The sequence below is a fragment of the Dermacentor andersoni genome, chromosome 5, assembly GCF_023375885.2.
Source record: "Dermacentor andersoni chromosome 5, qqDerAnde1_hic_scaffold, whole genome shotgun sequence".
NCBI lineage: Eukaryota > Metazoa > Arthropoda > Arachnida > Ixodida > Ixodidae > Dermacentor > Dermacentor andersoni.
The window spans coordinates 113,681,713-113,708,632 of NC_092818.1; the positions used below are offsets into that span (position 1 = coordinate 113,681,713).

The 26,920-nt window shown below is 46.7% G+C and overlaps 2 protein-coding genes across 2 annotated transcripts in view; both read right to left on the minus strand.

The window, feature by feature from the left end:
• LOC129380077 (beta-1,3-galactosyltransferase 5-like) overlaps positions 1–22,815 on the minus strand; it is a 27,614-nt gene extending 4,799 nt beyond the window's left edge. The window contains exons 1-2 of the mRNA XM_055070948.2: positions 22,753–22,815; positions 20,918–21,055 (exon numbers count right to left, since the gene is read on the minus strand). Coding sequence (XP_054926923.1) covers positions 20,918–21,049 — 132 coding nt within the window. The 5' untranslated portion in view covers positions 21,050–21,055; positions 22,753–22,815. The remainder of the gene's footprint in view (positions 1–20,917; positions 21,056–22,752) is intronic.
• A 946-nt stretch (positions 22,816–23,761) lies between these two features.
• LOC129380078 (beta-1,3-galactosyltransferase 5-like) overlaps positions 23,762–26,920 on the minus strand; it is a 47,041-nt gene continuing 43,882 nt past the window's right edge. Inside the window, exon 2 of the transcript XR_008612590.2 lies at positions 23,762–24,015. The gene's annotated coding sequence lies outside the window, so the exon portion shown is untranslated. The remainder of the gene's footprint in view (positions 24,016–26,920) is intronic.

Sequence of the window (26,920 nt, forward strand, 5' to 3'; positions counted from 1 at the left end):
CCTGCAGCGCTTGCTCAGTAGTAATGGCGTTCTGCTACCGAACAAAAATGCCTCGGGCTCATTTATTGGCTGCCATTGTCACATTCCATGGGCATGGAAGGCCGAAACACTCCTATGATTTAGGTGCGCGTTAAAGAATCTCAGCTGGTCAAGGTGAATCCAGAAAAAGAAACACACCTATTCAAGGTCAGTCTATTCCTGGAGTTTTGTTTTACAGCAGTAATGGCGATGGAAGCGACCGACGGTAACGCAATGACTGGAATTGTTTTAAGGCGTAAGCCTTTAGTGGCTCATGTGTCTCCGTGCACAGTCCATGGTGGACGCAGGAAAGCAGTGATCAATCACAGCTGGTGATACTGCGATTGCATCCCATGCTCGCAGCCACGGCGGCGTTCAGACAAGAGCAACACAGGTAGTCATAGATAGGCTTTCACCTATCGCAGTTTAGCTCAGCAAAGTGTCCATAGATTTTATAAGAGCCCATCGAACCCAAGCAATATCGGGGCATCCGGCGGCTTACACTGGAAGCAGCTAAGCTCTTGGACACCCCTATTCTAAAACTACCTACCTTCTTTTCTGCTGCGTTTGAACGCAACAATAACAGTTCCATTAAAAATTGCCATTGTCAATGAGACTACGAGATATATATTTAAAAAATGTTTTATGTAATTTAAAAAAATTCTCTGTGGCAGATACCGCAGTTGTACACATTGAAGCGGACTACTCGAAGATGTCGATAACATTTGCGCAGAATTTGACATAGGTAACAGAATAAAACCCCACCTTAACTAATTATCTGTTAAGCTTATCACTTTGGAGATATCTGTTCACAAGATAGCCAACGTAATGCATTGGGGTAAAGGCCGGGATGCCTGGAGCGTTTTTACGGCAGCAAGTCTGCGATTTTCGCCCGAAGGCGCGCTTTCGAAGCCCGGCGTCGAGAAAAACGCCCGCCGCCGCCGATCAGGACGCGCCAGATATTTGACGCGCGTCGGCAGACGCTGCCGGAAGCGGCCAGCAAGGGCAGCCAGTCATGGCTCACTGGCAGACACCTCCGTCACTTCCGTCTTCCCCGCCGGCGCATGCTTTTCGCGCGCGCGCTTCTCTGTTTGCGGGCTTAATTGGCACTTCGTGTTAGCCGCATGGCCGTGACTTCAAAGGCAGCTCGCGTAGAATTTAATGATAAGCTTATCTGCGCGGTGCAGAAGCGTCCCACATTGTGGGATAGTGGAAGGGTCGATTATAAAGATTATAAAGATTATAAAGACGGAGACACGTCTGTACGTCAGTCTTTTCCGATTACGCACCAGCGTGGCCATACCGCTTATTTACAACGCAATCTCTCCCCTAAACCCGTACAAGATATACTGATACGTTATTAAAAGCAACTGAAGGAGCTTTAGAGAAAGCTTTAGGGTTTGGTTTTGTATTTTGGTGTTGTAAACAAAGAAGTTTATTTGTGCATTTCATGTTGATTAAACCAGTTTGGCTTTTTTGGCCCCACAGAGGCGGCTCCCGCCGCTTTCTCGCTCCATGTCACCCCAGCCAGCTGAAGCTTGGGGTCACGCCGCAGCGGCGTTTTCTGCTGTGCAAGATTTGTCGAGAAAAAAGGCTGCGTGTATCCCGGCCTTTACTGTTGCGCTGCGTTAGATGCCGTTTTGTAAATAAAGGAAGTGGAAAAACGACGCCTTTTGCAGCATATCTTGAAGTCAGAAGGTCATTACGTGTTACCATTGATTCCAGCTGCATTTCCGAATGATCGCATTCTGAGCCAATCAGAGGAAGTGTGCACACTTAAATGGAATTCCGCTGGTGCACAGATCTCAACGAGTGTCCAGGATATCGGCGGAAGGCACTCGGGGGGTGAGCGCCCTTAACCAAATATAATAGGCACGGTGGGGCTCCCGGTACCCGCCGTGGTTGCTCAGTGGCTATGGTGTTGGGCTGCTGAGCACGAGGTCGCGGGATCGAATCCCGGCCACGGCGGCCGCATTTCGATGGGGGCGAAATGCGAAAACACCCGTGTGCTTAGATTTAGGTGCACGTTAAAGAACCCCAGGTGGTCAAAAATTTCCGGAGTCCTCCACTACGGCGTGCCTCATAATCAGAAAGTGGTTTTGGCACGTAAAACCCCAAATATTATTATTATTATTATTGGGGCTCCCGGTCGCGGCGTTCGCTCTCCAATGAGGGGCGGAATGCACAAACACCCGTGTATCGTGCTTTGAGTGCATGTTAAAGAACATGAGGTGGTTAAAGTTAATCAGGAGTCCTGTATGCCGCGTCTCCCAAAGCCCCGGTGTTGTTCTACGAGGTTAAAACGCGCGAATTATATCCATTCGAAGTGCACGCGTGTAAAATGACGTGTATGTGAAGTGCCTTTATTGCCGTACATGTTTGCTGCGAATCTGCGTCAGTCCTCCACACCGACACGTGGCCAGCGTGTTCCCAAGGACGGAAACTCACAACTTCTTTTTTTATCGTTTGTTGTCGATAGAGAGGGATAGAGGCAGGAGCAGCAGCGTCACCCGACTGACGTTTGTGGCGCACGCTGGATGCTAGAGCTGAAACGCGCCTTGAAACAAAGACCAAGAAGGATCGTATGCTTCAGTCGACAGCTGTGCGAGTTGTATCGCTTAGCCGACGCAAATGTTCAGGCATCGGCCTGCGTCGTTTCGGGTGGTTGCACAATTTTACTGGAATATTATGCCACAAAGGTTCCTTTCCCCGGAAACACTCTGATTTAGACATTCGAACGACGCGAACATGACAGTCGAATTATTTGAGTGGAGACATCTACCCAAGCAAAGCTCAAGAATTGAAGAAAGAATATAAATTAATGCTGGTGCCATAGGCCATGGTAATTCTAGGAACTTGTATAACTCTAATTTAGTACATATTATAACCGCCCTGTTCGAATAACTGCTTGAAGTTGCTGCGGTTCAATGCAAAGATTTGCAATTTTATTTAATGCTTATGTTCTCTTAAAGCGGTGTTATTAGGGGTAACATATTTTCACACTATGGAAGAAACTCCCGCTGAGGTTGGCACTTCATTGTGCTCAAAGGGATCGCCACTTTTAGCTTTTATTTGTACCCTTCTTAGTGATACGCGTTATAACAAGCTAAGAAGCATAACTTACGCCGCTGCTCGCTCTAATTTGATTTGAATGGTTATTCTTTGAGTGAATGGGACAGCGCCTTTCGTTACTATCTGCTCTGGCACCTTGTCCGCGGTGACGGAGACTTGATGAAGGCTTCAACTGTTCTTCTCCCATGTTCTTCCGCTTTGATCACTAGAAGCGAAGGTTTTTCGCCACTGCCTGAATTTTCCGGATGGTTGTCGATTCTGCGGTATACTTTGCTACCGCGATTACAGTAATATCGATCGGTGGCTTCCGTTGAAAGGGCTGCTCTAAAGCCTTCAAGAAGAATACCGGCGCCGAGATCGGGATAAATTGTAGCGTTTATAAAGAAAAGCAGAACTCTGCGCAGTAAGAAGCTCCATAATTTCCACCGTCGACCATCTTTCTGACGCCAAAGAATTGACGTAGCCTAAATTCAAGTTCTGCCACACGCTGACATCTTTGCGACTACCTTTTACAATGCCTTCACTCGTTATGTATGGCTACAGTGGCCACATTCATAACCTCCGTAGGATTTGCGATATTCATTTCATTCAGAAGCGAGAGTTCGCCTGTTCTGGATGCGGGCTTCGTAGGAAATCCTTTGATCTTCGCGATTAACTCAGTCACGCACCGTTATTGAGAGCACCCACTTTTATCGAGAATCATGGTATCGGCCCATATTTACTGCCCGTCTTCATTATCTCGATATTTCTTGAGGTCCTTTATTTTTTTCCTGCCCCCTAACTGACAACGAAGTTATGTTTTAGGCTGAGCTCATTCAGTTAAGTTTCTTGGCCGGGGAAAGCCCGGTTAGTCCTCTACGACTCCTGGTGTAATTTGTCTCACTACTTCATCCGTTTCTACGCTGAGCTGCGGCGCCGAACACAGAGCGCTGTCGGAATACCTGTTGTCATGCTAATTGAAGAAAAATATTTGAGAAGAAATACTAGTTGGTTTACGTAACGTTTCTCGATATCAATACTGTGACCTTCTGATGAGTATTAAGTTTTCTGCATCGAATTTTTTGAGATCGGAAAGCAGTGAGATCCATGAAGGATTGAGTAAACGAAGTACACAGAAGGACAAATGCTTCTGAAGCGCTAGTGATAATCCGTCTGCTTGCACATACACAATGATGTTTTATACTAATGTTGTTTTGAAAGCATAAATTTTTTATCGACGAACGAAAGAAGCCGTAGAAAGAAATAGGATCGACCTCGCTGTCTGTTTAATTGTTGCGCATGAAACATACATTTTCTCAATTTGAACCAATCAAACGAGTTCGTCACTCTTACTGCTGTTTGGCACTGATACATGTCTTTCATTTCGACATGTAAAAATGCTGTGATATACTAAAATATCTCGGCGGTAAGGATTTGAAAAGAAGCACTACAGCAGTAACAAAGCCTTTGAAATGCCAGTGCCTAGAGACATGGGCTAAAGAACACTACTACCACAGCGGCATCCTGTGGCGAGATTATTTGCTATGAATTTCTTGGGCGAATAACAGGTAACAAAACATCATTCAAGAAACCTCGGATTGCTTTGGTGTCAAAAAATGGTTCTTCACCGAAAAACATTACCAAATCTGGAGAGGGATGTGCTGCCCGCAGGCAAAAGTAAAGTGTTTTCTCTTTCACCTTCTGCTTCCCGACAGTCCAGGAGGATGCAGAGGACGGTCAGCCTCTCACCACATCTACCACAAGATGGATGTTCATTAACCGTCAGTAAAATAGTGTGGGTGCTATAGGCGTGTCAACTTCCTGATACGACAGAATAGGATATTAATTCATCGTGTTTTCTTTGCGGAGGGCCAGGAACCTAAATGGTAGGCAACCTTAACTACGTGAAACTTATTATTTGTTCTAGCGTCCCACAAGCGTTGCTAATGGTTTCTCAGTTTCTTTCGTAGGAAAGGGTTCAGATCTGTGGCAGAGGCAACAGCGGTAGGATTCATAGGTTGGGATACAATCGATGTGGCAATTTGGTCGGCTGGAACATTACCCTCGACGTGCTTATGCCCACGCACCCGGCATATAATTACATGCTGGTGAAACATATAAGTTGTGCAAAGAAGGAAACAAAACTTTCCATGTACGCGGTTTTCGTGTACGTAGTGACATTAAGGCTTTTGCGACGCTTAGAAAGTCTGTAAATATAATTGCTTTTTTTGAAGTCTTCATATCCTTATATGTTTCACAGCTGACAAAAGTGCATAGGCTTCAGCGGTTAAGTTGCTTGTTTCCGAGTGCAGGACGTAGGATTCCGAGAAGGGTGGACCAACTTCTGCATAAAACAAGCCTGCATGTGACTTAGAAGCGGGAGTGTAAAATTCTGTGCACGAGTACTTGTACAGACGTTTTAGAAAATTCATTAGACTATGTGCCTCAGGAGCGTGTTTTGTCTGCTCTACGATTGATGTATCCACGGCGGTAATGGCTTCGCTGGACCCATCAGGCTATGCTCAAGGCTTGGGACACCCATTTCCTCACAAGGTTTTCTTACGCGCAGAGAGAATGGTTCTTTAGCTACAGGTCGATTATAAAACAGCTTTGCGGATGTCACATCGTTTACGGTCACGTAAGAGGGATGTTCGCGGTTTGCGTTCACTTTCAGAAAATATATGAATCTGGAGTAGGATCTCAGAAAATAGAGCAATCACTCATTAGCTTCTGCATAGGGATTATCTATAGTACTTGTCCTTAAGGCTGCGGTCACCAGGCGGATACCTAAGTGATGCACAGGATCTAGCATCTTTCAACCGCGAGGAGTAGCCGATTTACACAATATGGTCTCGTAATCTAAACGTGTTCGTATGGGGCTTTTGTAAAGGTTTATGAGGTATCTCCTCTCACTACTCCACGTTGTGATAAATGACAAGATGTTAAGAATGTTCATAGTTTGTAGGCATTTGTTCTTAAGGTAAATCATGTCTAGAACAAAGGTTAATTTCGGGTCTAGTATGGTGCATAAAAGTTTGTGTTGTCTCTTTAGAGTTAAGTGTTGACTATTCAGCGCAAGATGGATGTCTAGGACCAGGCCTCTATTTCTTCAATACCCTCTACCCGCATAGTCAGGGGTCTTCAAGGAACATAAACAAGAAGAAAAAAAGAGGCGCATGAGCTTTTTAGGAGATTTAGTTCAAATCCATTCTCCTGTGCCCATCACGACAATCTGCTTAAGACAAGTTGAACCTGTCCTGCGCAGACTGTGAGTTTACAGGATTTAAATCTGCACGCCATCAGCACTTCATCAACATAAGTGGAATAAAACATACTTCGTAGAATAACTGGATGTAACGAATTCATTTTTTACAATAAAGTGAGTACAACTAATTACTCCAGCGTCTGGTACCCCAGTCTCCTGAATTATTGACCTGGACAGAGCATTGCCAACTCTAATACGGAACGAGTTGTTTGATAAATAATTGTTTATTACATTAAGCACGTTGTCACGTATTTCAGATAGATCTCGCAAAATTAGGTAACGCCAAGTGGTGTCATAAACCTTTTCTTTATCAAGGAATACGGAAAGGAAGAACTGTTTTTGAAAAGGAATTCAGGAATGTATGCCTCAACCTGCTGCTTTATCGATGGGGTGGACACGTATAGTTCGTACACCCGAAGAACAACTTACGGTGGGTGCTGAAGAAAAGGTGTTTATTGAAAATGATGAAATAAAACAGATTTGTCTTTTCTTTCCTCGTGACGCATATATAAAATTGATAAGGAATCTTATTTTCGTTGTATGAATCTAACTGTGTCTCGCTTTAATTAAAAAAACGCTTTCTTTCTTTCTCAATGTTTGTTCCCTCCAAACATAGTCGCGCTTCTATCGCTGCTCCCATACCCACCCTTGTTGATGTGGGTGACAATTCGTTTTGAACCGCTTTTCGTACGAAGCTTCGCGACCTATTTGGATCGACCTTGCCGCCTCGTTAGCGGCGGGTGCAGGGTAACTGAGTCGCTACTGGAGTCCTGCCTGACATGGATGTGGTGGCAGTCAGTTAACGGCCACGTGCGCTGCAAATGCCCTTCCTTGCCTTTGTTAGGAGCCATGGATCGCTCGGGGCTACCCACTATATGAAGACTCTTTCCTGCGGTTGTCAGAAGCCGTCGCTCGGCGCTACCCGGTATGAAGGTGCATCACGAAGTAAAAGAAATCAAAGCGTAGTTTTCGGACCCTTTGCTTGTATGAGTGATTTCTGGCATTCCTGCGTGCTTACACGATAAGTGCGCGGCAAACCACTTTTGCGCTAGCGGACACTCACTTTGCCTCGCAGCCTTACCTTAGCACGAGCAACGAGCGATCTGCTGAAAGCCCAGCGCAAAAACCAGGCGCACATCAATCTTTGCTCGCAAATGCGAGCGCAAGCACTTAGCGAGCAGCGCCAATCCAATCCAGAGAAAAGAGGAGGGGGGGGGGGGAGGCTGCTTCTTCGTGGTATAACGCGAAGCGTAATAAATGGCAAATTAGTCCTACACATTCAGTGTACATATTGTAAACATTTGAAATGGTTATAAACAAAATTGAACTGACTAATAATATTGTACTAGGTCAATTTATTTTATAACTTGCTTGTGCACGCCTGCAATGCACTCGGTGGAACGGCAAATAAGTGAAAGAAGGCACCGATCATGCACCGACGGTACGATCACGTGAGCCCCAGTTTGTGAACCATCCATAAGGCAACGCCAAGCGATGACAGCCAGCCAGAGTGAATCTTGATAAACCAATGAAACGGGACGTGTGCCGAAAGGCAAACTTGGTCTTGGTACCATTTGCCCTTTCATCTTCTAAAAGCCGTTATTTTTTGCGCTCCTGTCTACGTGTCATCGCGTTCAGACCACAGTTACAAAGTTGGTGTGCCATCTTGTCGAACTAATCAATACCTACAGCCAATCTTTCATTCCGAAGACTAGCAAAGAATGGAACCACCTTCCCACCGCCATCACCAACATCGACAGCTTCACGACTGGCATTCATGAAGCCTTTTGCTAACATGTCATTCTTTACTTATTGTAACTGTATTTTTTTCTCTCCCTTTTACTATGCAGACATTTGTTATTTACCACTCCTTCCTGTAATGCCCTTGGGCCTTGGAAGTATGCTAAATAAATAAATAAATAAATAAATAAATAAATAAATAAATACATCTTGAGTCATCGCCAGAGCTCGTGAAGATCCCGAGTTTCACCAAACTCGGCGCATCCTGCATAGCATCCCTGGGCGATGTGGGCCGAGCGTTACCACTACACCACGACAGTCACTTTTTATTGCAATGAAATATGTAAAGCGGGATAAAAGAAAAATATTGAAAATCATGGGATAGAAATGCAGTTTAAACTTGTCTGTAATGCGTTTGCCCGCACAACATATGCTTTATATATCACTGAAATTCACAATGCATTAAATCTAAGCAATATGTTTCATGCAAATAAAATGTGTTACCAAGTTTCCCGTGTGGGATGTCTTCATGCGATTGATGATTACATCTGATCTTCCATTATTTCTTGATGCGCATCTTTCAAACCTAAAGAAATGCGTATGTTTATGAAATAATTAAGTGCATTATATTGCCGTACAACTATATTGTATTTTGCCGAGGAAATCGTATACTTTATTTGTTTTCTACAGACACAGGCTCCACCGATATCACTCAAGGCCCGACTGATGAAGGACCCTCGACCAGTGGCCATGACATGGAAAGCCGACGTCGCGATAGAAGTGCACATTCTAGTGATTCTCATGCAGAAGACGCAATTGCACCCTGGTGTGAAAACTAACCGGTCAGTCCATTAAATCGCCTTCCATGTCATGTTACACCTACTGAGCCAGTTATCAGCACAGATGAAAAAGGCAGCTTCTTGAAGTACTTATGCAAATGCTGTTGCTCCAGGTTCGGTTTGCTCTGTTGCAATGAATTATATTTATCGACATCTCTATATTTATTTTTAGACAGTTCTTTATTTATCATTTCTTTCAATTATGAATCATTTAAAATGATAAAGCCAGCAGCAATCAACGAAATATTATAAACAAGGCTAATGAATTTGTTCACCGCTTTGCACGTGTAACAAGCGCATATAAATACTTGGCTTTCTTTAGGGATTTAAGAATGTTTTGTCTCCGCAAGCGTTGTTTTTAAACATCAACATTTCATTGTATCCTATTTTCTCGGAATGAATACTGTGAACAAATTATTTACCCCAGGAAGAAGTATGTTTGTCATATTTGCTTCGCTTTTTAGAGTATTCGAATTTTTAGAAAAAGAACCGAGTAAGAAACGATTTGATCAATTATTTTCGGCCAACAATCGGAAAAAGAGCACAATGACGGGTGTGGGGGGTGGCGTTATAATGAGGGCTGCCCTGACCATCGCACACAGCTCGCTATCTTCGAACGCGTGGCAACGCATAGCACGGTTGAGACGGCGTTCGTTCTTCTGTGCAAGGAGATACCGAGGTGCTTGTTTGCGTTTTGCATTCCTTGGCGTCGTTGAAATGTGCAAGGACTTAGCACAGCTCCTTCTTAGTGGATTAGTATCCGTGTCACCGGCGGGAGCGTCTTGCGCAATCTCTCTGCGGCATATTCAGCTTCTACTTCGCCAGCCTACTGTCACTGCCATAGCGTCTTAGTCCGCCATAGTCTGCGCCGGTGAAGCAGAAGTTAAATCAGAGGACTGCGACGAACTTGGCGAGCAAAGCGCTTCGGAAAAGAGCACCAAGCCGACAAGAGCCAGTGCTTCATCGTAGCCTCCCACGCGTGCAGAGAAGGTGGGAGGAGTGATGGGTCACACTGCCCACCTCCTCCCCCTACCCTCAGCAGGCGCCGTGCCTCAGGCGCTGTCTCTAAGCATGGAGAAAGGTCACGCCATAGTAAGTGTGTGAACAGGGGTCCCTATCACGCCTGATAAACGTAAGGACGGGTTGCTGATCACTCGTAGTACTCATGATCGGTAAGCGTAGAGAAATATCACGCTTACATTAGGAAAGTGAAAATCCGCAAACGAAAGCTTAGACAAGCTAGGATTTTTTGAGAGTGTACAGAATGAAATTGTATTCCGTGAGTAGGCCCTTTCGCCACGGGGGCTACCTCCGCAAGGTGTTTTAATAATTTTCGCGACACAAGCCAATCAGAAAGGAGGACGCAGTATTCGCTGCAACTCCCATGAAATGCTTTAAACTATTATAGTCTACACGCGCTCGCAAAGTGAGTGATATGGTGAGCTAATATTCGGGTGGGGATAAGACGTGGTTAACTGACGGACCCATAGAAAGAGCTTCGATGCATGACCCCAGCAACTGCTTTATGTTCCTAAGGATAAAAACAGTAAAGAGAAATCATTCCTTGACAGCCCGTAAACAGAAGCAAATCAGAAGAGTCTTCAGAACTACCGGTCACAATACAACATAAGAAGCACAAAAATTGCAAATTACAAAACGAACTCGGAATGTCTTGGCAATGCTGTGTCGAAGATGCCGCAACATGGCCCTCGAGATTATCGGACATTCGTTTAAGTACTTTAGAATGGCTCGTTTCCTCTTCCTCACCTTAAGGGAAGAAAAGGCAAGAAATATTTTCGACCTTAATGAAAAAAATTGGGGGACGCTTACGCTTCGCCTTTAAGAGTAGAACGGCGATAGCATTAAAGTGTCCCTGACTTCTTCTCACGCTTCCCGGCAACTGCAGCTTATGCAACCGCTATATGTACCGGAAAACGCTTGCGGCGAACGCTATGCACGAAGGCGAGCTTTCTGGTTCATTATTTCTCTTTGGTGATGATAGTGATCTAAAGAAAGGAAAGACGCTTGATGCTGCAACCCGTGAGTGATAACAGAATCAAGCGTCCCGCACGGCCAACGCCGCCGCTACTGTGAATGGTAGAAACGCGTCGCACTGTTATTGGTAGTAAAGCTTCGCTCACGGTCAACTCACGCTCAACGTGCTGAAGCCGTGCTCACTGCGCAACATCTCTTTCATGCTATCGCTTTAAAACTGGAACTATCGTCCAGAGGGCAGAAAGGCCGCATAGAAAGCGGAGATGAAATGTCGCAGACGCGATTGCTAGTGCGCCAGTACGACGTTTCTGTATTTTTTGTGTTTCTTTTTCTAACTTTAGTCCCACCTGCCATGAATGCGAGACGTCATCATGCACGGGAATGAATACGTCTGTTCCTAGAACCGCCTATGCCATGCTGCAACTATTGCTGACTTTCCCAGAACATTTGTTTGATGCAATATGTCTGCGCTTGTCTGTCTCCTACAAAGCGAACGTGACTCATTGCAACAAAAAGCACATGTACTACCGCTGACGCATAACCCTGGTGCTTAAAAATTATTGTAGATAGTGTTTAACGTCCCGAGACTGCACAGTGAATAATGAGGGACGCGGAATAGTGGATGGCACCGGATTAATTTGGCCTACGGGGTACCTTAGCGTGCACCCAAAATACGCTGCACGAGCGTATTTGGGTGCACGTTAAAGTACCCCAGTAGTCAACATCATAGCCACTGAGCTTCCGTGCCGGATGAACTCTCTTTGATTGCAGGGCTGTATATTCAGTGTCGTATGAGGCGTCAGCACATGTAGTTGCTTATTCTTAGGTGGCGTCAGAGAGGCTGAAATAATCTCATGGATGGTGGCAATGGAAAAGAAACCTGCCATGAGTAATTACTTATGAGAAAAAAACGAAATCAGGAAAGAAACAATTTGTGATAACTCAAAGGGACGCTCATTACTTTTCGAGATCGTGATCGGGATCGAGATGCCTTAGAGCACGCACCTATAAAGCGAGATATAAGACGGAAGAAGAAGCATGTGCATGCTGCGGTAAAGCTAGGGAAACTGTGGAGCATGCTTTATTAGAATGTGAAGACGTCTACCCAGTGGTCGATTTAGGCACCACTGGCCTCCTTGAAGCCCTTCGGTTCAGCGAGAGCAGTGGAAAAGTAAACATGTCCGCAATAGGGATTAGTAAGAGGCGATTGGAGGATTGGTGGAATAAAAGTAGACAAACGACAAAAACGGAGACGTACAAAAGCACAGCTCGCAATAGGGGATCATAAAATTTTGTTGTGGGAGTTCATAGTTCTTTTTTTTCTTTTTTCTTGTTTAACCTAGATAGGACATTAGGCGGTATAATAACAAGAGCTCGGTGGTGCGACCCACCGCCCCGTTCCAAAGGGGACGCTCATAACATCCATCCATAAAGAAAAAAAAGGCGCCATTTACTTTTGCAATTTCTGCTCGGCAAAGCCATGCAGAGCAAGACACGAACTTTCACAGACATACTATGCACAACCGAGCAACACTGAGCACTTTCACACATAGTGCGCAGAACACAGCAACCACAACACACGACATTGGGCACACACAAACACTGCTCGAGCTTTTTTTTTTCTTCTTTATTTCCAGCTTGGCTAAAAGCCTCAAAAGGGTTTGTGGTCATAGATCACACTCGTTTTATTTGTCGGCTCGAGCTGCCTACATACATATAGCTGCCTACATCCATGTCTTTGAACTCTCTTATATAGCCATGATGTTTCGAACTGCATTGTAGTGCCAGCGAGTGGCTCTCTGCTATACGTAATTCAACAATACATTTCGATAGAATATTTGTTTGGGTATAGTCACCTGAGAGGTACGGCAAATCCACACAGACATGTATATAAAACTGCACTATAACGAATGCTTTTGACTAGTGACTTTCAATTACCAACACGGTGGCGACGGAGATCTAAGCCTTTCACTTCAAAGCCGTAGCGGATGGCGCTCCAAGAACCGCTGACGTTTATTAAATACATTCTGCTGAGATCGCTTCAACGTTTTCTCGCCTAATTTCATGCAGAAATGGCAAACAATCTGCTATCCGCGGAGTCCGTATGCCGCTGCAGAGCGGGTACGTGCGAGCCGTCGCGCGGTGTGCTGGCTGCTGCCGGCGGCCTGACTTGCCGGGTCGCTGAAGCCACCGCTTTCGAGCAAGCCTTAGAAATCATGTTTCGCGTTCATGACCACATACTACAAGTATTCTGGTACGTTCGCTGATATACGCTGACCAGCTGCTTGCAATTTGTAAGGATATTGGAAGAGAGCGGACGTAAATACTAGCATAACATCCAAGGAGGCTATTATAGAAGTTACTTGCCGTGATGTCAGGATACTACTACATACGAGAACAAAAGATTACTCATCGTCGTTGACATTACTGGCCCCGCTCACCATTAACAATATCAGAAGGCTAACTACTGGTGTCTGCTGTGTTATATCCATCTCTAGGAGAATCGTGGTAACGAAGATTGTTGCGATACACTCTACTAGGCTACAACTACTATAACCACAGCGTAAATACAGTGGCTGAAGCGTAACCGTCGTAACAAGTGACCGGGAAGGATAACTCCGACTTTGGTGTATGCCGTCTCTCTACGAGCGCCTCTATTGCAAAGCTGTGTCTGCGCCGTGCTAGCCGTGCTTTCTGCTAGATAGAGGGTGGTTTCGCTTCGTACCGACGTTCGAGTTCGACAGTGCATTGCAGCTTTCTAGAATCACGGCACCCGACACAGTGCACAAGGCTGCCTTACCCATGTGTGTCCCATTAGCTTGGTCTGCCATTCACGTCTGGGCATATATCCGTTTGCCCCGCACCCTTGGGCCTTTCATTAGGCTTTTCGTACTTTGTAGTTTCAATGGTCCCTCTACATGTTATCTTCGAGAGTGTTTCCTTTTGTTCATAGACGCCGACAGCCGTATGGGCAAAACTGCAACGCGGAAGTCAGCAATTTGTAAAAGCTTTTTCTTTTCTAATTTATTTTCTGGATACTTTTTGTTCGTACGTTTGCTTGTGCCCCTCCTTTTAGGAAATACATCTATTGCTGGTCGGTGCTTCTTGTCTCAGAAGTATCGTGAGCGCTAGACGATGGATGGATGGATGTTATGAGCGTCCCCTTTGGAGCGGGGCGGTGGGCCACGCCACCAAGCTCACGGAGAAGCCGTGCCGCCAACGATGCGTCACGGAGAAGCCGCCGCTGGTGGCGGGCGGAGACGCAGACGAACCGGCACGCAAGTGACGCTGAATATACAGCTGTATATCTAGTTGCATGGTGCGCTGGAGTGCCTCCTTGCTCTAGGGGCTGGGTTTGTGCTCCAGCTGTGGGTTTGACGGCATCGCTTGCGGCGGTGATGCGCTCGCACCGCCCAGCTGCGTGCCGACAGCGCCAGCAAACGTATTTTGCATTCGCTTCGAAGCCATCGCGGGTGGCGCTTCAAAACGTCCACAAATGCATACATTCGAGATAGCTTAACCTTCTCCTCATCCAAATTTCACGCATCAAAAGCAGAAAGGCTGGCTTACACTTGCGGTGTCTAGGCCGAGATGCCCGAGTACGGGCTTGTCTCGCTGTGCGTCACATGGTAGTGCGTGAGCTGCCGGGCACTGCTTTGGGTTGAACTATTCTCGTATGGCAGCTCCCGCTGGAGCTAGAGGTTTGACACTAGTGGTCGCTTGTCATGAAAAGTTTAGACCCCAGGTTATGCTATTTCGCATTACTTTCCATCGAAAAGAAGTTATTGTAGCCGACGTTCGAGTCACTGGCGGCGGCTAAGCAAGATACGCACGCAAGGGAGAAACGTTCCTCCCCTGTTGATTGCTGACGTTGACTGATTGCTGATTGTTGCTGATTGCTGATTGTTGACGGCTAACACGCTACGGGAGGAAATCCGCAGAAAAGTTCGTTCGAGCCCTGCGGAGCAGTTTCTTCAATCGAGATCTTTCTTCGTCAGTCGGTAACTGGCCTTTAGAATTTCGTGTTGGAATTGCGGAAGAAATAGAGAAAACGACCATTATTCAAGGCGTATTTAAGGCGTAAAGCGCGCGACGTTGGAAGTTCGTGTTGCTGAAACACGACGCAAGCACGCGGTGTACTCAAACACGGGCATAATTACCAAAGTTTGAGGTGTTGACAGCGTGAAAGTATGTGTACGTGGTTTCGTAGGTCAATTTACGTACCTGCAGGATACTTTTGTTCGGCCGGCGCGTGAGAGATTGCTGACCGCACACAGCCTGAATGGCTGTGTGTGGTCAGCAATGCCTGGCAACAGGGCCATTTTTTTCATTGCGTGTGCTTTGGTAATCGTGAGGATAGATTTTTTTTTTAGAAGTACTGCTCCAGGAGGGCACATATAATGGCTAACGGAGGCTTCTGAAGAGCACGTGACATTACAATAGTGCAGGCGTCGTAGGGAGTGTTCGCATACAAAATTGCATGTCCGCGATCTTATACCCCCTTGTCATGCACAGGCTTCGGCGAGCCCCATCCAGCCCTGGTTCTAGCTTTGGTGTTCCCCTTGGCGCTCTGGTGCCCTGGAGGCGCCGTCAATAATACGAAATAATGACAAGGTGTTACAACTAGTAAATAAAATTTATTGAAGAAATACAATCGCGCCGAGGCGCCAACTTCTAAAGCAGCGCTAGCGCGCCCGCGCGAGTATTATGAAACGCCAACGAGGAATTTACCGGCCCACGTATGACTCTACGATCAAAGTGCACGTTAAACATCCCCGGGCGAGCTAGATAATGTTATCCGGAGCCATCCACTACGACCTGCATCCTAGCTTTAGTCGCTTCGGAACGTTAAAAACGTTAATCACCACAAACCAAATCAATACATGCGGCCGTAGATTCGAAGCTAAAAGACTGCATCGTAAGTCCTATTGAGCCTTGCAAAAGCGTCGAGAATGTGGTAACTTCTGGTGGAGCTCAAAACACACCCGGAATAAAGTCGCTTTTATGTCACAGGCCAGCTGCAGGTGCGTGCATTTCACCGCAAGACGAAACTACATGAAACAAAGAGAGCACATTCGAAAAAAAAAGTCAAACAGCGCGCTAAAAACCACGCAGAGCAGCATGAACACACACTTTTTCGAAGAGGAAGGCGTGAACTAGGCTCGAAATAAGAGGTTGTGAGTAGCCGTGGCCCTTACTTCACTAAGCCGTGCGTTCTTTGCCACTTCCTCGAAGTCAGCTCGCCCGATCCTGCGAATCCACACTTCTTTTTGCGTTGCGCCCGCCGGACGGCAAAGCAAAAAGCTTTTTGCCCTCGCTGTGTCTGTTGCGGCAACCGAAGGCGCAGCAGCATGGCACCGCAATTAAGTTCTCGGCCCTACACATTATATTACGCTAACGCACTCCGTCAGTCCGCCTGCCGTACTTTCGTCGCGCAGGCCCAACAATGGAGGTCGGCGCGCGCTGGAACGAAAAAAATATACAAAAGCGCGGCGCCTGCTCTGCGCTGGAAAGAAAAAAATATACAAAAGCGCGGCGCCTGCTTCCACGTGACACAGATTTGCCAATGGGGGAGCGGAGGAGGCTGGGGCGACAGGAGACGTGGAGGAGGACGCGCCAGGATGAGCGGGGTGGCGGCAAGATCTAAGAATGGCGCTACTTTTGAAAAATTGAGGGGCTTTAGCTACCAGAGCATTGAAGGACTCTGGTGTTACCTTTAAGCACTGAGGGGTTTAAGAATGCGCGGAAACGAGCGTCATCTGCTGGTGCTGCAAGGAACCAAGCGGCGCGCGCCTTCCAAGTATTTCCCTACGGGCATAACAGACCCACTGGGAGGTAGAGCTATACAGCTTTGCTATGAGATCCGAGGACACCTGCGCACTTCTTATCAGTTGTGAATGCGAACTGAAGCAGGGTGTGAGGCCGGGCTAGTTGGCATTCCATGCTAAAGTGACTAGCGCAAGAGTGGACACGGGGCACTAAAGAGAGGACAGGGACAAGCGCTATCCTTGTCGCCTTTTTAGTGTCCCGTGTCCACTCTTGCGCTAGTCACTTCAGCAGTGACTAGCCAAATTAACAATGATAGAATGTGTAAGCGTGACAGAAGGAGGACGTAGGAAGAAACAGACACACAGAGACAGCTCTATCTTGGTGTGTCGGCTTCTTTCTACGTCCTCGATCAGTCAAGCTTGCACATTCTATCATGGATTCAAACGAACTAGCCCACCAACGTGTTTTAACTTAATTAGTCATCACAGTGTCACGCGCGCACAGGTAAACATAAGCACATCTCGCTCGATGAGCGCGAAAACTCGCTGTCCGAACCCTGGAGTGAGGAATCGCGGCAGCAGCACGCGAATTGACCTTCATGCATCTCTCGCTTCAAAGCGATCGAAACGTCGAAAGCCCAGCGCATACGAAGCTACTGACACAATACTCGCAGACTCTGTGGCAGTGACGGGAAAGCTACGGAGGAAAAGCGCGCACAAGTGAAAGTGCTTCTGAAAAGAGTCAGGTGTTTTGATCCCCATTAGTTTAAGCTAGGGAAAAGAAAACGTAAACACCTTATTAGTAACAGTTCAATAAGATAAAACACACCACTGAATGTAAAAGTTTACTTATTTTGCGGCTTTTCCCTTCCGCGTCTGGGCAAACGCGAAGCCGTCCATTAAGTGTCTGTTCCGAGAAAGCAAAAGCCGTGTCAAACGCTGGTGGACTACTTGGCACCGTAACACATGTGCAGCAAGCACGCGCCCGTAGCTTTCCCTTCATTGCCACAGAAAGCTGTCCGCGCGTATATCACACTCTGCGCAAACATCGCAGATTGCTTTGAAGATGAGGCCCGCGCGGGCACGAACTTTGACCATGTCGCACACCGCTTTCTAGACACGCGAGTGCTAGCAACGCGTCCCTACGGCGTCCGCCAAAGGCGGACGCGGCGTCCGCGATTCGCGTGGCCAACGCTGTAGTAGACGCCGCGGTTGTCTCCACTCTGTACCGAGTGGCAGGTGGCAGGCGAAGAGGCATCCTAGCATTCTAGCAGGAGAGGGCACGCATCCGGGCTGCTTTCCTCGCTCCGCGTGGAAAGCAGCCCTCGCTCGCGGTTTCCTCGCTCCGCGTGGAAACCGCGTTCGCGGGCTTACGCTCACACGCTATCACTCGCACATACAGCATACGGCACGCGGCGAGGGTTTTATCGCCCTTGGACTTTATACGGAGCCTCACGGTGACGCCGACGCCGACGGCAGAAACGTACCTCGAGTGTCCATATAATTGCTATCACAATAAAATAGTGGAGGCGCTGGCTTTCGCAAGCGCCGAGGTGACAGAAAAAACGTTGAAATTGCGGTGGCGCTACCGTCACCTTATCCTGAAGTTGCGGCTGTTTCGGCAGCGCCCATTGGCTGAGGCGAGCTCATGGGCTGAGTAGCTGTCGTCTGCTCGATGTACTGTTTCGTTGTTGCGTCATTTGCATCGTTTCCGTGTCTCTTCTACCATTTTATTGACAAGTGCGTGGTGAATATAATCCCTGTTTCCGCCACCGAGTGTAAAAACTACATGCAGCAGATTCAAACGCCTGTCAAAGCTCCATGCTGCTGTAGTAGGGTCTCCGACGCCACAAGCGTTCGGCCAGCTGGTGGGTTTGGTCATTCAGGTGAAGGCCACGGTGGCACCACCACATTTCAAATAAATAAATCTTCAGCAGGGAGCCCGCGCTGGGTACGCTCTAGCCCGGATAACACAGACTTCGGAGAGGGACAGCGAGGGTGACTTGGCGCCGTGGCGATGCCTTCTCCTCTCAAGCAACACCTGGCGCTGATGCTGCAGCAGGTGTTTCCTTTCGCCTGCTCTGCGCCGTCGAGGCGCGCTCGTGACGTGACGTCGCAGCCGATGAGAACTGAGGCGCTGCTACAGACGCGACACGCCGGCTTTTTTACTCAATGAGCCAATTGACGCTTTTGAATCAAAGCAGATCTCTGATATTACTGGTGGGGCTTAGTGTACTAAGGCAACAATGGGGTTGTGAGAGTGGAGGGCTCCAGGCTAATTTTAACCACATGGGTTCTTTAACATGCACCTAAGAAAGAAAAAAAATATGTGAGCGTTTTCTGGTGCTCAACTTCCTATCGGCTGTCGTCGCGAATCGAACTAGTGCCGTCGCGCTCGGCAGCGGAACTCGCTAGCCAATGAGTCACCATGGCGCGTAACAACAGGCCTCTGGAAATGTCGGTGCTCCACACTAATGTACAGTGAATATCAGATTAACCCACGGTCCTCAGCAGTTCTGCCAAATTAGGCGTGACCTTGTTCAAGTATGTGTAACTTTGCGCAAATGTTTACCTATGGTGCTGTGCAATAATACAATTGCAGGATGTTTTAGTACGCTAAAAGGTGAACCGGCTTAACCACTGCTCGTTCTTGTGGATAGCTAGGTCAAGATAATTTTTAAATAAAGAATTAGAAGCAGCTTCATGCCCGAAAGCACATTTCTGTGGCAGCCTGTACTTTAATATTGTCAAATATTATGCGCTTGTTCAGGCAGTGAAGTTGGCTGGTCGCAAAGGCAGTGCGCCTTTGCGACCAGCCAACTCGACGATATCGGTACGTACGGACGGACAACCCGGAAATTGTGTTATGAACCATTACAGTAACTTTCTCTTAATGGTCTATCATACTGACGTGTACTTCATCATGTTGGGTATTGAAAGTTGTGGTCGTTTACATTCGTTTAGAGATTAAGAAAGCTATCTTCAGTCACGTCGATATTAGGATACTTAACTTATTCTTGCTTGTTCGGTCAGTATCGGCGAGAACAACGTAAAAAAAAAGCGCGAACATAGAGGTAGCACTCCTGATGAGAAAAATAGGAGGAGGAAGGGGAGGAGGAAAAAAGAAACTTTATCAGGTTCTATACAAGGTGTTGCACGTGTTGCTTTACCTCAGGGCTGCAAGCGGGTGTTCTAAATCGCACTGGTAGGGCCTTAGCAAATCAGGAAATTACACAACAGCTTTGATTGATTATATTTTTTTTCGTGAGTTAGGTACTCCCTATCGAAAGAGTAGTATCCGAAATTATGTTAGGGGTATGCCAGCAGTGGCTGTAGCATTCATGTCAAAGGCTACGAGTTCTGTCTTGCGCACCTCCATGTAAATATGTAACTGTCATTTATAAGCAGTCGGACACGACATGTCACTGAAGGCAGACAGCAGGTAAATTAAATAGCGATCCACTGCAGACGTGGGAGCATTACTTTTACTAACGAACCAGTCACAGCGATTTTTTTTTTCACATCTTGCTACACCTATGTGTCTGCCTTTATTTGTAAAATTTCACGCTCCAAACATGGCAGAGTGCGCTGTGAGCGTCGTGGTGTGAGGTTCATTTTGGTCACTTGTGGCTCTTTAGCGTGCACACAAGGCATGTCACGCGAGCGTTCTTAACGTTTTTCCCGCGTCGTAGTGTGGCCTCGGCGTCTGGGTATCGAGCGCGAGACCTCGCAATGCTCAGTCGCCGAACGTAATAGCCAATGAGCCACGGTGACAGGTTCACCGTCATTCATGCGGTATAGATTAACGAATCGAACATGCTTTCGTAACTTTTTTTACATTTACTCTTTGTATACAGTACGTGTACCACTCGTCTGGTTCGAAGACACAGCGCTGTCCAGATATGCCCGCAACACGTTCAAATAATCTGCTACTTGTAACTCAATTGCATTTTTAGCACTGTTCTAGTTGAAACAGACAGACAGACGAAGAACTTTATTGCTTCTAGTTGAAATATAGCTTTTTCTTCAACGGTAATGTTGATGGGAAACACATTGCTAAGGTGTATTACCAAGGTACATTATTTAGCAAAGGCGTTCTAAAATATTATTCAAATTTGAGCACGCGACCTTCATCGAAAACAATGCTGCAAGTGTCCGTGCTTTCCTGTGGGACGAGCTGTGGCTAGGCTAGAATGTTTTACAGTGTTATTCGAGCTGAAAGGAATAGCTTAGCTACTCACCATGTGATTTTTGGCTTGCGCTGCGTTCTTGAGCCGGCACCACCTTTGTTTCTGCACCACAATAGCGGAAGTCGTAGCTGGAATTCGCCGCTCCTCTTGGTATCTGTCCGCGTATTCTTCTGTTTCAACCATGCTACCCTTAAGAAGAGAGATTGAAAAGATTGCAAAGATTGCAAGCAGATTTTACAATCTTGTGTTCCTTTCTTTTTCTTTTACCTCATATTAAACAAATGAAATTTTAAATCGTATACGCCCCTGTAGAAAAAATCCGTCTGCCTCTTTTGCGTTGTGTCTTTTCTCATATCTTACAAAACGCGATCCTGTACGAGCACTCCTCCCCTCACCTTCCATACCCATATGACCATATAGTATTACGGCACATGGCATATGGTTCTTTCGGATAAGGACAGCTTGGAATCCTAGAATACACTGTACATTAAACGATCCCCATGGCCGAAGTGAGACAAGATTTGAAGAATGAACGCTTCAGAAGGGCGGTCCCAGTTTTTACAAGACTTATCAGCGCTTGATGTGGTTCTTCCTACTCTAAAACACCGTATTCATTATGAGGTGTCCTATTGCAATAACGCAAGTTACAGTGATCTTCCAAGTGAGTGAGTTTATAAGTTGGGGAGTTATATGTTATATGTCATATGTTACGGTGAGTTTATCGAGTGTTGAATAATAACTGAGTCATAGGGAGCGCTCAAAAGCGAGAGCAAGTTAGTAGTAGTAGTAGTAGTAGTAGTAGTAGTAGTAGTAGTAGTAGTAGTAGTAGTAGTATAGTATTTTATCTCGGCCGTATTATACGATATACAATATACTCCCGGGAGAGGCTAAAGGAGGCAGATAAATCACGCCTCCTGACAACGCCGTATCCCCGGATTACGGGGGTAAGGCCTTGTCAGAGGATAAGACCTCTCTTGTGGGGCCCCTAAAAATATGTAGCTGTAGAGGCACGGGCCAAGATTTTGTAGCGATGCCTTTCGCTCGATTCTGCCCCTCTTATGATACCCCGTTCACGGCCGGTTGATCCCATTGATAACGCGGGCGTAGTGTCGCTTTGTTCCCCGAAAAAGTGCGAAAAGCGCGAAAAGGAATAGTATCGAAAAACGCATCGTTGCAAAATCGCCGCCTATGATGACGTCTCCAAATTATGCTCGAACTAAATCCATATTGCTCGCCACTTGTGACCCTTTTGAAAACGTTTCCCTTCCGTTGACACTGCCTTTGACAGATCGTCCATTGTCTGTTCTACATATGGCACAACCTGTCCACTTCAATTTCTACCCCTTACTCTCAACTATAGAATGTCGTGAACGAATGTTGGTTCAACTCTTCAGTGTGTTGATGTATCTTGAACGCCACAGCTACTATTTTTGCCCTTTCCCCCAATTTTACCAATCAGAGAATCCTTTCGTTTCAGATTTTTTAACCACATACTTTCTGCCACAGTTTTAATAATGACATAATAAAGTAGTTATGCATATGTTCATTTTCAATTATACGCTCCGTTTCGTAGTTAATTTCGCTGGTAAACAATCATTGTGCGTAATACATGCACCCAATATTTTAGCGACTATATTGACAGACGAAAAACTCTGTGTCGCTAGGCAGCTTTGTGAAAGAGCTGACCTGTTAATATCTGATTTTTTTATAAATGGAGGGCACGGGTCTCGATTTGATTTAACAAAGTCCAAAACTGAGACTGATTATCGTATAAATAGCTATACACTAAACCATGACTTGTTGTTACGACATGACGCGGAAAGGCGCACGGAAAGAAACCGACTCATTCGTCGTTCGTGAGCATAAAACAGCGGCAAGATACGCACCTGAGTACGGGAGAAGGCGACGGTTCCGCCTGCATAAGTGACCACGCGGTCTTGCCGCTGCTGCTGACCGTCGAGGGACCACACGTCGTAACCCGCCGATAGTGTTTCGCGCCGCAGCTGGACACAGGGCCATAAACACTTCCGCGATAAAATGCGTCGTGGACGCGTCCGTTAATTAATGAGACAACGTCACCTCAACTGGTCACGAAAACCGGTCACGACGCGGATGTCGCGTACCGATGTAGAGCCGGCGTCTTAAGAGACATTTCATAGGGGTTCCTACCCTTGGCGATCTCAAGTGGAGTGATGAAACGCTGCGACATAAAAAAATCGAACAGTGACTCTTGCGCGTTATAGTGCAAGTTAATTAGCTCGCTTGATATAAGATTAAGTAGCACGCGGTTAATCAGCTGCTGCGGCACTCTCCGACCTGTCATTGCCGGCAGCCCTTTACTCCTGTAAACATATATTATACAGTAGGCGGTATTACATTCGAAGCACGATATACTTACCTAGTTCTTGCCAACCTCTAGCAGTTAAGAGGTATATCCAACTCCGACCGACATCGCAGAGCCTTGGCGAAGTAGCCAGACGCTACTATATATTGCTAACTAGTAAGCAACAAAGACAGGAAAGCTGCGACTACTGGTCCCACCCGGAACCATCCACAATATCCCCAATCATGTGTTGGAGCAAGTGGCAAGCGATCCCCAACCACATGCCGAGCTAGAACCTCTCCATTGTGACGCAAGCGTTCTGAGTAGCTCTGTTTCCGCATTTGCATGGCTGCATACGCGGCATAATGTGGAAGTGGAATAATGAAAAAAGCATGAAGACCCGTTTCGTGAAGATTGTGCAACCACGTCTTTCGAAATGCATTGTTCATGGGTCATCGCTCATTAAGTCAGGTATTTATTTTCAATTATTATTTTTATGGCTGTATTCGTGGCTTAATGCAGAACGGAAATTAGATGCAGGCATGGAGGCCCGTTTAGGGCAGTTACTACAACAGGGCTTTGCCAAACGCATTGTCCATGAGCCATAGCTTATAGACGTGATGTCTGTCAGTTCCTTACATTTCAGAGTAAATATACAGAAGCCGCCTTTGTTCCAGGGAACGTCAAAAGTAGGTGACGGGAATCTGCTGAGGACGCGGGAGGAGATGATCATTTCGGACGCTGCACATTGTGTTGGAAACGTGGAGCCTAGATGCCAGTGGTGGCTGGTATCCGAAGTCTCCGGAGAGTGGGAGACCTCCTCCACCTGAGAAAGATTGTGTGGAAGGAAGCAGGTATGCATGAACATTAGGACACTCGTTTTCTGCCGGGGGAGAGATTTCCAACTAGTGAGGACGGAGCAGACGTCAGAAGGAATGAATCAATGGATTCTGGGGTGTTACGTGCCACTACCACGATTTGATTGTGAAGCACGCCGTATAGTCAAGGACTCCGGATTGATTTTGACCACCAGGGGATCTCTGACGCGCGCCCCAATACGTGGGGCACGGGCGTTTTTGCATTTCGCCTGCATCGAAATGCAGCCGTCGCCGCCGGGATTTGATCCCCCGACCTCGTGCTAGCGTCGCAACACCATGCATAGCCGTTACGCCACCACGGGAGGTACGTCAGAAGGAAGGGAAATACTGACACACGTCCCTGTTTGTGCTTTTTCCCCCTGTCACCAACTAACAAATGTTAAAACTTATCGCCCGGCGCGAGACGCGCCTGCATGTATCTGAACATTCTCCATAGGTGCAGCCGACTCTATATGTTGCAATGTTGTCGCCGAACCTTGAGTGGTCTCTGGTGTCGAGAAAAAAAATGAGCCTTCTGGCATTCAAGCTTATTGCCGTGGCCCTGACTATACCCCCGGACCCAGTTAGCTGTGATGACTTATTAAGCCTGTGAATCCGTTCACACATCGTCAGCGTTGTGATCACTTGTTTACAGGAAAGTTGAAACGCTTTGCAACAAAAAAAAGAAAAAAAATGTGAGAATGAAGGAGCATTCAGCGAGTGATTAGTTATTCACCCCTTGAATACAAGAATCAACGTCAAGAAAACACTAAATCTCCGTAAGTCGCTTTATTGCAGCCAAAATAGGCAACAGCGGCGGCGGGACGCAAAGCGAAGCGGAAAACGCGCTGGGATTGGTGAAGACGGTCATGACATCATCTGCGGTATCGCCTAGGAGCCTGATTCGAATGCGGCGCTGAACCCCCTGCGCTGTTCCTTGTTCAATCCAGAAGGCGACACACTTTGTCGTAAAAATTAGATTTCTGCTTGGTCTGGAGGTTGTCTCCACCGTGAACCGTGATCGGTGAACCATGAAAACAGTGCAGTGCAGTGAGGCGTGGTGCCAGAAAGAGCGGAGCAGTAGACCAAGTAGCTCTTCAGAAATGCCTAGTGCCGCTATTTTGTTGAGGCAAAAATGAATCCTGTGTGTTCTACTGGTCAGAAGAGAGGCTTCAAATGTCCACACGAAGATGTAGCTGGCATTTCCGTGCACTGACACGAAAGCTCACGACATGACAGATCCTGCGACAGGACTCCTCGACTAAGGTTGCACGTTGGGCTTGTTGGTACGTCGTGCTGAAGTCCTTAGGCGCACTGCACCTTACACAAGACAAAAAAGCGACACATGTACTTAGTAGGACTCGTCGAGTGCGCGCACTTTTTAGAATAGCTGTAATCATTCTTAATTTGAGAGCTGCATCAAACAAACATGATTTTTGGACTCATATAATCTTATTTCAAAGTGATCAGGTCATCGCCGTATCACTGTGTAAAAAGCACGTCAATGGCGATACCACAGCGTGTTTTAAAGCGAACCTTTTTTGCATAACGTTCCATGGTTTCACCTGTGTCGGTCGTTTTGTCGGTCGGACGGTCGCTGGTCGTGCTCTCAGCCGGGTAGGTCTCCCTCAATAAAAAAAAAAAAACAACAACAACAAGGTAAAGCGGGGTTCGAACCTTGGCCCCCAGCGCTGCAGATGGTTGCTCTAACCGACATCTTTTTTTTAAGTTTACGGATCTCCCAACGTTACAACAAACACCACCCCATTTTTGCTATCCACAGATAGATAAAGGACACTGGATACATTCTGATCTGCCAGGCCTTTGTTGAGTTTGTCATTTCAGTATTGTCTGAGGGCTGTCATGGGTTCCACCTTAGACAGCCAATAAGGAAACATTCCTGTGCTGTGGTCACCTTCACAAACTTACCGATGCTCTCGTGAAACAGCAGGCACGCTGCAGTTCTATCAGAGTCACAATGAAAACCAGCCATGCGGGCACGCCATGAACAGTGGAAGCTTATTAACATAATTAGATTTTCTTCATTTTATATGGCTACATCCCGGATTCCTTCTGGGTCTAAGGGCAGCTATTTCTTTGATGTTCTTGGTGGAAAAGGCAGAAGCTTAATCGTAAACTCAGGATACGGATAGCTCAGCTAGCGCAGGAAGCTAACGAATACGCACAAAAGTTAAACGACAGCAATTGGCGTCAGTTCAGCGACTCGCTTCGGGGCACGTTGACTACAAAGAAAACATGGCGCATTCTTCGAAGTATGATTGACCCGGGAGGAACAAAAACAGTCGCGAATCGCACACTTAAGCTGCTTGAAAACGAGTTTGAAGGTCGGGAAGCTGACATGATAGACAAAATTAAAGACATATATGTAGGAACTGTACCGACCGGGCAATCCACCAAACCCGTTTACGAAGGTCAGGACCAACCGGAACTGGACACCCCCATAACCTTTGAAGAGGTTTACGCAGCGGCACACTCCTTCAAGAAAAACACGACCCCAGGGGTAGATCAGGTCACGAACGCAATGATTCGCAATCTAAGTGACGACACGCTAAAGAGCTTGACCAAATTCTTTAACGACACGGTCTGGACAGAGGACGGCGTCCTTCCAAAAGAATGGAAGGAAGCAAAAATTATTCTTATTCCAAAACCAGGTAAACCTCGTAACATCAACAACCTTCAACCCATCTCCCTAACGTCGTGCGCGGGGAAACTCTTTGAAAAGGTTGTGCAGGTCCGGCTCTCGAACCACATAGAGCTAAACAACATGTTCCCCTCCAACATGTTCGGTTTCCGACCCCACGTGTCAGCGCAGGACGTTTTCCTACTACTAAAGCACGAGGTCCTGCACCCCAA